This window comes from Heloderma suspectum, chromosome 5, assembly GCF_057233095.1.
Source record: "Heloderma suspectum isolate Gila_16-S chromosome 5, 16-S_ref, whole genome shotgun sequence".
In the NCBI taxonomy this organism is placed as follows: Eukaryota; Metazoa; Chordata; class Lepidosauria; order Squamata; family Helodermatidae; genus Heloderma; species Heloderma suspectum.
In genome coordinates this window covers 234,098,349-234,109,484 of record NC_139462.1, presented here as the reverse complement: position 1 = coordinate 234,109,484, position 11,136 = coordinate 234,098,349, and the positions used below count along the sequence as shown (strand labels likewise).

General features: G+C 48.3%; 1 protein-coding gene across 1 annotated transcript; it reads left to right on the top strand.

Annotated features, from left to right (window-relative positions):
- The first annotated feature begins 4,041 nt into the window (after nt 1-4,041).
- On the top strand, nt 4,042-6,072 carry LOC146345379 (GTPase IMAP family member 6-like). Its single transcript, XM_084859849.1, has 2 exons — nt 4,042-4,101; nt 5,749-6,072. Exons 1-2 carry the CDS (start codon nt 4,042-4,044, stop codon nt 6,070-6,072), a joined length of 384 nt encoding a protein of 127 aa, XP_084715975.1.
- The last annotated feature ends 5,064 nt before the right edge of the window (nt 6,073-11,136 follow it).

Below are 11,136 nucleotides of genomic sequence, written 5' to 3'. Positions count from 1 at the left end.
GCAAGGTATACATTTCATTCTAACCACACAACGCCAGAACATCTGCTGTGTTTGTTAGTGGATCTGCAGGTCAGAATCTGCAGGTTGGATTCACAGAAATCCAAACTCCTTTGAATCTGTTGCAGATTTCTCCGACATCCCTCCTAGCCCCCCTCCCAACCCTTGGCCTCACGGAGGGCAAAGGGTGGCGGCAGTAGCAGAGGCAAGCTTGGCTTTGTCGCCCGCTCCCCACTCGGCCTGCAGATGCTGGCTGGACAGCAGCACCCAGCGCAGGCCGTTGCTGTCCCTGGCCCGTGACGGCCCTGTCAGGTCTTCGGCACTGCAGAGTATGACTCGGCCGCCTGCCCCAGTGGGGGCAGGGGGTCTCCTCCCCCTTAGTCACCCCTGTAAGTAAATCAGGCCAGTCATGCAGAGGAGGAAGTGGGCTCCAGGCCAGGAACGCCCATGCCACACCCCATGGGTCAGTCTTGGTGGTGCCACTGGTCTCTGGATTTCCTACACCAGCACTGGGCTGGACTAGATGCCCTTTGTGGTCTCTCCTGACTCTGATTCTATGATTTATTCTGTACCTTTCTGTGCCTGGTGCTTAAATTTGGACCAGGATGGCTTCCACAACAAGCCTGTGAGACAGCCGTTGGCCCAGGGCCGCCCAGGGCGTGTATCGGTGGCTAAGGGCCTGAGTACATATCACCTGCAAACGTGGGCTTTGGAGCCCTACTTGGTGCCCATCAGAGCCCAGTGTAAAGGTTTTTTGTTGTGAATGTACTGCCTGATGTGGAATGACAGAGGTGCAGCTGCGGGTGTGGGGGAAGGAGGGAACGCCGGCCCCGGAACAGAATCGGGGCCGGTGCCAAGTTCAGCAGATGCGGAGCACTCCAGGGGGTCTTCTGCACATCCCCCCTTTTTCTGAATTTCCTCCCAGTGCCTCCAAAGCCAGGATTCTGTCTGTCCCAGACACAACTGGGGAGTTCCTCTCCAGACCACTACGTCCCCCACCCCTGAAACACCCAACAGAGCAGCCCCCAGCAACTGATAATCGCAGAAGTGGCAAGCCAGCATCAACAGGACAACAAGAGGCGGCAAAAATGGCATCACCGAGGTCACCGCATGGGCGGGGGTCAACCCACCACCTCTGACGCTCCAGAGGGGGTTGAGTCCCCAGTAAAGCCCTCCGGGGTCTCTCCCCAGCCAACGGCCTGTGCTGCTCTGCCTAGGCTGCTCCCCCCCCCTCCCCCCAGAGGGCCATCTGTGTCGCCTCTCCTGCCCTTCAGCCAATGGGGCAGGGGGCTGGTGCCCTGGCCCTCACGGCAGCGCTCTGGCTCTCTGGCCTGGCTCCTTCGGGGCCCCGCACGTGGCTCGCTTCGCCACCTCCCGCAGCTGCCTGGGGAAAATGCCCTCCCCCGCGCTGGAAGCAGGCTGCTGGGTCAAGCCATAGCTGTACCGCGGCAGCCCCGCTGAGCCCCGCCCACTCGGGTTGCTTCTGAGCGCTGCTGCTCTGCTCCAGCTGCTGGAAGTTCAGCCAGGGGAGTTTCTTCAGCAAGGGGAAACCGGAAGAAGCACGCTTGTTTCCAGCTCGGAGCAAATCCTAGTAATGTCTGGAAAACAGCGGGGGGAAGCAGCAGCCAGGCGGCCCGGGAAGCGGAGAGCGCCGTGCACAGCTGGAGAGGCTAGGCCTGGGATCTCCGAAGGGCGGGGGGATCCAAAGGTCCAGACCAGAGAGCTCGGCCATGGGCGCTCTGGAGATGAAGCAAACACATGAATAAACCGGCTTCCCCTGACCTGGTGCCCTCCAGAGGTGTTGGGCCGCAACTCCCATCATGCCCAGCCAGCGGCACCCGGTTGGAGAAGGCCGGTCTAAAGAAATTAATCAGTCCACAGTGCAATACGTGTTTCCTCAGGAGTAAATTCCGCTACGTTCAGTGGGGCTTGTTCTGAGCATTGCAGCCTCGAAGTGGCACACTGACGGGAACGTATTTCCGCAGTTACACGTGTGTAGATACAACATTAAAAAAAAAACCCTTTAAGACAATGTATTAATTCTGCAGACAATTGAAATACGGTGTGTGCGTTTTGCAGTTACTAGTTGAAAGACACACACAGGACTGGAACCTTCAACTACGTCCAGCTACTTAGGATGCAACCCTATGCATGTTTAGACAGAAAACAGTTCCAGACTCCCAGCATTCCCCAGGCGACCATGCTGGCTTTTTTTCCTTTCTAAACGTGGATAGGATTGCAACTTTAGTAGATTTTTAAAGGGGATTTTACTGGGATTTTGATTTTTTAAGATGTATTGTTGCCACCCTCTGCCTTTAGGAAGTGGCTATCATTTAAATGGAAATCTATCATTTGCAGAAACAAACATTTGGAGTGTGTGACTGGGTGGTGGAAGAAATGTCTCATCAGTCAATTTTGGAACCTCCAGGGGTGGATACTCAGAGAGGAGCAAAAAGGTGGTGATTAAAAGATGCCCATCGGTGGCCTCCCACAGAAGGGCAGCTTTTCCTCCTGGCTCTTGCTTTTGGGGCAGAGCAACACTTTATACTGGAGTTTCCAGCCCCATTTTGTCCTCAATGTTAATTTGGGGCAGAACGTTTGCAGGGCAGAATCAGCATCTGAGACGGGAAGCCTAGACCTCCCGCACCTGCATTTCCTACAATTGCCCCCCTCCATGACTAGTGTTATCTGCTTTTCCCCAGCCAGGCTCTGAGAGAGGAAGCCGGTCTGGCTGAGAGAAAACGGCTTCATGGGCTGGATTTAGAATCCTCTCCTCATACAACCCCACCCCACCCTGCCGCCCAGCAGCAACATACAGTCTGTGTGTGTGTGTGTGTGTGTGAAATACATGTATATTTCTTTCTCCTCTGTCATGCAGTAGGCTGAAAATGTCTTCATAAATTTATGCTGCATGTCTGTTGGGTTTATAGACTGAAGCCTTGTAATATCTAACACATATTATTGTTACAAATATTTCAAGGGCAGAATGGCAACACCAGACAGGAAAACAAAGAAGATAAAACACCATTTCCTGGTGATGATTTTTCAATAGCACTTGGTGCTCTTTTTTTTTTAAGTCCTCATTTGCTCTGAAGTTGTTTTTTGGGGGCGGGGGGTGCCTTTAAGAGTTTCTAACTCCATCAGCCCTGACGTGGCTCTCGGTTTCCACACAGTTTTCCTTACTCCAGTTTTGTGTGTGTGAGGGGTGCGGAGAATTGCTCTCAGCCCACAATCAGTTCTGGTACAAGTAGTGAATCTGTCAAAGTCCGCAATTGCCAGGCTGTGGATACGAATTCCTGCAGCCGCCATGCTCCCCTTCAGCCCGCGGCCTCTGCTTCCCTCCCTCTCTTTTACAGGGCCTGGAATGTTGCCACATCAGCAACTCAGGTGTGGAAGACCCTGGGGGATTTATTTATTTAAAGCATTTTGTTATCCTGCTATTTAGCTGAAATGGCTCCCAGGGTGGCTTACAAAGATTAATAATAAGGCTGTGCCTGCCTGCCTGCTTATCATCTAAAAGACACCATAGAAAACGGGGAGGAGGAAAAAAGCAAACTCAGGCGTCCAGTCTTAAAGTTATCATGACCAGCTGGGATGGAAACCGTTCAGGTAGCCTAACGGAACGGTTGGCACGAGGTGATGGCTGAGGGGTTGCCACAGGCTGGTGGCTTCTCAGCACAACCTAAACGTTTGTAAGGTTCTTTTTAACATTTTACCATGTTTTCATTGGTTTCTGATTTTTGTTTCTGATTTTTTGTAAACTTCCTTGGTTGGTTCCAGAAAGGCTGCATAGAAATACAATAAAAAGGAAAAAAAAGAAAAAGAAAAAAGAGCTCTTGAAATCTGGTGTGCCCGAGTCCTCCTTAAAATAGAATAAAATAAACAAAGAATTTTTAAAAATACATTATTTCAACTAATGGAAACTCACTGTTTTTAGAGTGTCTAAAATTATTAGGAAACTAAAGACCTGTGGCTAAAGGGGAATAGACAGAGGGGAAATGCACTTAAAATAGGCAGTGCGAACTCCCCCGCTGCAGCTATAGTATGGCCATGGAGATGGGCCGTGCTTGGTGGGGCCTGGCCGGCAAGGCTGCAGCTCCTCAGGTCTGGCTGAAATCTGGAGGGCCTGTCCTGGCTGGTGCTATACATGGGCCAGCTGGCGAGCAACACAAAAACGGGCCTCCCAGTTAGAAGAGGGCCTGGTGGGTCTGCCTCAAAGAATGGTTTGCTCCGTTGGCCCCCCGCCCCATTCAAAACCTGCCCCTTATAGAATCATAGAATAGTAGGGGTGGAAGGGGCCTGCAAGACCATCAAGTCCAAGCCTCTGAGAAGAGATCCTGCCTTCCTCTCTGGGACAACCTTCACAGGATTTGGAAGCTATGCTTCTATTAATGCAGCCCAAAATAGCATTGGCCTTTTTTGCAGCCACATCACATTGTTGGCTCATATTCAGCTCGTGATCTACCACAATTCCAAGATCCTTCTTGCTTGTAGTGTTGTTGAGCCAGGTATCCCCCATCTTGTAACCCCCATCTTTTTCCTAGGTGCGTAACTTGGCATTTATCCCTATTCAATGTAATTCTGTTGTTTTCTGCCCAGTGCTCCAGTCTATCAAGGTCACTTTGAATTTTGTTTCTGTCTTCCAGGGCCCAATTTTGTGTCATCTGCAAATTTGACCAGCATTCCCTGCACCTCCTCCTCCAAGTCATTAATAAAAATGACTTGAAGAGCACTGGGCCCAGGACTGAGCCTTGCGGTACCCCCGCTCATTACCTTAAAAGAAAGAATGTTGTCCTTGCTCCTAAAGACCTACATGAGCTGCTTCGGTCCTGCATATTTTGCAGGGCAGCACACCCCTTCCCAAGCCCAGGTGGCTGTGGTTCTTGCAAGCAGGCCAGTGGCGAACACAGCATTCATGCTTATGGCTGGCACAGCTGCAACCAGCCTTCTCCCTTGGCAGGATGGAGGCCCTGGCTGGAAGGCTGCAACCCAGATGCTGACAATTGAGTCTCCCCCTGGGCTGTGCTCAGCTAGTCTCTGCAGTACAAAAGTGGTATGTTGTTGAAGTTCCTGGAGAGGATGCAGCTGGGCTTATTTGGCCTAAAGGCTCCCAGGCAATGCAGAGTGTAGCAAATTCCCAGGGTCCAAATCCTGTAGCAACAAATCGCTCCAACAGAGTAGACAGGACGATTCTGGCAATATTGGGGTTGTGTGAGTGAGCAAGATAATGAATGTTTATTATTTAGACTTTGTATGCTTTTCTCATATTAGCTTTTAAAAAACCAAGTAATCTGAGTACAACAATGTGGAACCACCAGAAGCAAGCCCTCCAATGACCTCAGTGACCGGGCAGGTTGGTAAAGAAGGAGGCACGCTCTCAGGTATCCTGCTCCCAAGTTGTTTAGGGCTTTGTACACTAGTACTAATATCTTAAATATTAGTTTAAAGGGGTAACAATCGGAGTAACAATGGACCAAGGCTCATGCACCGCAAGAACAGCTCTAACAGCGCATACTGAACTGGCTACAAGACCTGGATTGGCTCCTGAGTCAGAAAAACTGAAAGCCAGATGAACTGGACTAAACCCAATCTAAAATTAAATGGCTTGTCCCCCTGAACTGCTGGATCGTAGACATGCATTATCTGTCGGTAAATATTAGAAATTTGGTAACTGTGGACATGTTCACATGGAAATAAATGTAATCCTAACAGCAGTACTCTTGTTTTCTTTCATGTGATTCAAACTTGCAGAGGGAGGCAGAGAGTCAACTGAGGATTGCCGTTGTTGGTAAGTCTAGAACTGGGAAAGGTGCCACAGGAGACGCCATCCTTGGCCAGAAGGAGTTTCATTCTGCACTTGGGGCAAAGAAAACAAGTAAGATGAGCCAAAAAGAGAGCAGGAACTGGAATGGCTGCAATTTGTCTGTGACTGGCACAGGAGATATTTTGGATCCAAAAGTCTACAATGAACTATTTCAGCATTACATTGAGCTCTCCAAGCCCAGCCCTCACACCCTGGTGTTTGTGACCAAGGTGGGTCGCTTAAGCCAAGAAGAAGAGGCAGTGGCACCGTGAGTCCAGAAGGTGTTTGGGGTGGAGGCCACAAAGCACACGATTGTCTTGTTCACCTACAAAGACCACTTAGGACGGAGCAGAATCATATGATGGACTGGGTTGATAGTGCTCTTGTGAAGCTGATTAAGAAATGCAGGGAACATTTCTGTGCTTTCAATGACTGGGTAGTTGGAGGAGAATGGGAGAAGCAGGTCTCTGAGCTGATGGAAATGGTCGAGGGGGTGCTTCAGGAGGATGGAGGGAGACCATACACAGGAAAAAGTAAACATGCAGGCCAAAAGGCTGAGGAAGTGAGGGAATTCTCAAAGATGTTATGTTGGCTATCCTGACCTGTATCAATGACACCTTTTTCTAGCTTTAGTTTCTTTCTAAATTAGCTCTCAACAGCTTCCTAAATCCCATATGTCAAGCCCCGCTGTTTTTGCATTAGTTTGACATTTGTTCAAAATGTGAGCAAAGTTATTTTGAGCAGTGCATCAGTTTTACTTCATGTTAACTGGGGCATCTTTGTTTAACACAAAATGATAAGGTGAATTTTAGTCCGTGAAAACCTATGCCGCAATCAATGTGTTTGTCCTTGAGGTGCCACAAGTCTCTTCGTTGCCTTTAATGTGTGGTGGCATTCAAAATTAGTATTTGCAAGTATTCTCTGTGATTATTTATGAAAAGCTCATCTCTAAGAGGTCACCATAGCTCATTTTGCTGGCACATGCACAGTGATGGGGCTTCATGCATGCAGATTATCATATTGCCTCCTGGGGATTATGTGGCTTCACCTGCCCTGTGCTCATCCCGTGGCGCATGACATGGCTGAGCACCACCTAGAAATTCAGCTGCCACCACCAATAGCAATGGGTACAAGAGAGAGTTTTATAGCAGCCACATAGAACGTTTGCAAGAAACAATCACTAGAACTGATAGATGCAAAGAGAAGACACTCAGTCTCACCACAGTGTACTTGGCTGGGTGGTCTGAATGCATAGTTCTATGGCAAACAGTTATGGGGGGTTTTATTTATTCGTTGGAAGCACTTCTGTCCTGCTCTTCATACAAGTCTCCCAGCACAACTTACAAGAATCAGCAATCATCCCTGCCCTCAGACTCACAAACTAAGGAAGACACAAGGGCCCAGTCTACACGGGTGATTTAGTTCAGAGCAAGAGCACATCAGGGTCATTTATGGCCTTGTAGGCCCCTTCCAACCCTTGTTGTTGTTGTTCAGTCGTTCAGTCGTGTCCGACTCTTCGTGACCCCATGGACCATAGCACGCCAGGCCTTCCTGTCCTGCGCTCTCTCCCGGAGCGTGCTCAAGTTCATATTCATTGCATCGGTGATGCTATCTAGCCATCTCATCCTCTGCCGTCCCCTTCTCCTTTTGCCTTCAGTCTTTCCCAGCATCAGGGTCTTTTCCAGGGAGTTTTCTCTTCGCATTAGGTGGCCAAAATATTGGAGCTTCACCTTCATTATCTGTCCTTCCAATGAGCACTCAGGGTTGATTTCCTTTAGGATGGACTGATTTGACCTCCTTGCAGTCCAGGGGACTCGTAGGAGTCTTCTCCAGCACCACAGTTCGAAAGCATCAATTCTTCGGTGCTCAGCCTTCCTTATAGTCCAGCTCTCACATCCATACATTACTACTGGGAAAACCATAGCTTTGATTAGACGGACCGTTGTCGGCAAGGTGATGTCTCTGCTTTTTACTATGCTGTCTAGGTTGGCCATAGCTTTCCTCCCAAGGAGCAAGCGTCTTTTAATTTCATGGCTACAGTCACCGTCTGCGGTGATCTTGGAGCCCAAGAAAGTAAAATCTGTCACTGCTTCCATTTCTTCCCCTTCCATATGCCAGGAAGTGATGGGGCCAGATGCCATGATCTTCGTTTTTTTAATGTTGAGTTTCAAACCAGCTTTTGCACTCTCCTCTTTCACCCTCAACAAGAGGCTCTTGAGATCCTCTTCGCTTTCTGCCATTAGGGTGGTATCGTCTGCATATCGGAGGTTGTTGATAATTCTCCCAGCAATCTTAATTCCGACCTCTGATTCATCCAACCCGGCATTTCTCATGATGTACTCTGCATATAAGTTAAATAAGCGGGGTGACAATATGCAGCCTTGTCGTACTCCTTTCCCAATTTTGAACCACTCGGTTGTTCCATGTCTGGTTCTTACTGTTGCTTCTTGACCCTCGTACAGGTTTCTCAGGAGACAGGTAAGGTGGTCTGGTACTCCCATCACTTTCAGAATTTGCCACAGTTTGTTGTGATCCACACAATCAAAGGCTTTAGCGTAGTCAATGAAGCAGAAATAGACGTTTTTCTGGAATTCTCTTGCTTTCTCCATGATGCAGCGAATGTTGGCGATTTGATCTCTAGTTCCTCTGCCTCTTCGAAACCCAGCTTGTACTTCCGGTAGTTCTCGGTTCGCATACTGCTGAAGCCTAGCTTGTAGGATTTTGAGCATCACCTTGCTGGCATGTGAAATGAGCGCAATTGTGCGGTAGTTTGAACCCTCTTTGGCGTTGCCCTTCTTTGGAATTGGAATGTAAACTGACCTTTTCCAGTCTTGTGGCCACTGTTGAGTGTTCCAGATTTGTTGGCATATTGAATGCAGCACTTTAACAGCATCATCTTTTAGGATTTTAAATAGCTCGGCTGGAATACTGTCATCTCCGCTAGCTTTATTGTTACTAATGCTTCCTAAGGCCCACTTGACTTCACTCTCTAGGATGTCCGGCTCAAGTTCATTGACCGCACTATCATGGCTATCAGGGACATTCAGATCTTTCCTGTATAGTTCTTCTGTGTATTCTTGCCACCTCTTCTTAATCTCATCTGCTTCTGTTAGGTCCCTGCCTTCTTTGTCCTTTATCATGCCCATCTTTGCACAAAACGTTCCCTTGAGATCTCCGATTTTCTTGAAGAGATCTCTAGTCTTTCCCATTCTGTTGTTTTCCTCGATTTCCTTGCCTTGTTCATTTAAGAAGGCCTTCTTGTCTCTCCTTGCTATTCTCTGGAACTCTGCATTCAGTTGGGTATATCTTCCCCTTTCTCCCTTGCTTTTCGCTTCCCTTCTTTCGTGAGCTACTTGTAAAGCCTCATCAGACAGCCACTTTGCTTTCTTGCATTTCTTTTTCTTTGGGATGGATTGAGTTGCTGCCTCCTGAACAATGTTACGGACCTCCGTCCATAGTTCCTCAGGCACTCTGTCTATCAGGTCTAATCCCTGAAATCTATTCCTCACCTCCACTGTATATTCATCAGGGATATCATTTAGGTCATACCTGAACGGTTTAGTGGTTTTCCCCACGTTCTTCAATTTAAGCCGAAATTTTGCAAGAAGCAGCTCATGATCTGAGCCACAGTCAGCTCCAGGTCTTGTTTTTACTGACTGTATGGAGCTTCTCCATCTTTGGCTGCAAAGGACATAATCAATCTGATTTCGATATTGACCATCTGGTGACGTCCATGTGTAGAGTCGCCTCTTGTGCTGTTGGAAAAGAGTGTTTGCTATGATCAGCATGTTCTCTTGGCAAAACTCTATTAGCTTTTGTCCTGCTTCATTTTGTACACCAAGGCCATGCCTGCCTGTTATCCCGGTGATTTCTTGACTTCCTACTTTAGCATTCCAATCCCCTATGATGAAGAGGACGTCTTTTTTTGGTGTTAGTTCTAGAAGGTGTTGTAGGTCTTCATAGAACTGATCAACCTCAGCTTCTTCGGCCTCAGTGGTTGGGGCATAGACTTGAATTACTGTGATGTGGAATGGTTTGCCTTGGACTCGTACTGAGATCATTCTATTGTTTTTAAGATTGTACCCCAGTACTGCTTTTCCCGCCCTTTTGTTGACTATGAGTGCTACTCCATTTCTTCTAAGGGATTCTTGCCCACAATAGTAGATATGATGGTCACCTGAATTAAATTCGCCCATGCCTGTCCATTTGAGTTCGCTGATTCCCAAGATGTCGATGTTCAGTCTTGCCATCTCATGTTTGACCACCTCCAGCTTACCTTGATTCATTGATCTGACATTCCAGGTTCCTAAACAATATTGTTCTTTACAGCATCGGATTTTCTTTTCACCACCAGACACATCCACAGCTGAGTGTCCTTTCGGGTTTGGCCCAGCCGCTTCACTCTTTCTGGCGCTACTTGGACATTCTATGATTCTATGATTTGCGACACATGTTGCTGCCACTCTGCAGCAATCATGCAGCTTCCCTCTCAAAATGGCACGTTTTCACAATGTCCTTTCAGTGCGTCTTTTTTTCTTAAACGGGGCTCCCGCACACTTCTGCTGCAGTGTGCCCTGTTCCCCCAAATTAAATCCTGCCTGCTGGGCATGCTTAGGAGTGTGTCTGTGGTCTGGCTGTGACCTGGACAGGGGGTGGGGACCATCCCCTTTTCCTCCATTGCCACCCATCCCCCCATTGGCAGAGCCACTTTGGATACAGGCTCCTTTTCTCACTTAGCATTATTACACAATAGTGCTATCTGGCTGCTGGCATTTCCTCTTTATTTTTACTTTGCACTATTTCTCCATTGCACTGTTTCAGTGCTGCAGGGGTGGGTTAGAACTTGACTGTCATTTCTGTGTAGAAAGAAGTCTACAAGATTGCTACTTCATAGTCCTGTAATCGTGCAATTGTGCAATGTCGCATTAGCGCGAAGGTCAGAACGGAGTTGTACTGGAGTAGTAACTCATTCTCCACCCTTACAATGGCCAGGAGTGTGGGGAGCAGAGCTTCAATATTGCTAATGCACAGTCCTGGTGGATGTGAGGGGAGAGGTGTGGGTCAAAGGGCAGGAGGCAACTCTCTCTCATTCGCTGAACAGTACCTGTGTGGTTGTTGGTGTTCAGTTCTACTCAGTGGACTCTGCCCCCCCCCCCCGCCAACCCTGAGGTATGGTGGCTTTAAGTGCTGTTTGACCCATGCAAGTGGGTTTTTAGGTAGGGTATATTATGCTTTTCTTGCTTCATGTGCCACTGATGGACCGAAGTGATTTCATTAAAATCTGGATATAACCAGAAAACACTCCTGAAACCGCTTCCATGTAGATTGGGCCAAGG

What these genes read in the sequence shown, in the direction of transcription:
- LOC146345379 (XM_084859849.1), top strand. Translation starts at nt 4,042, where the DNA reads ATGGCCATGGAGATGGGCCGTGCTTGGTGGGGCCTGGCCGGCAAGGCT. An exon ending in GCAAGGCTGCAGCTCCTCAG is followed by an intron (nt 4,102 to 5,748) that starts GTCTGGCTGAAA and finishes TCAAACTTGCAG; the next exon opens with AGGGAGGCAGAGAGTCAACT.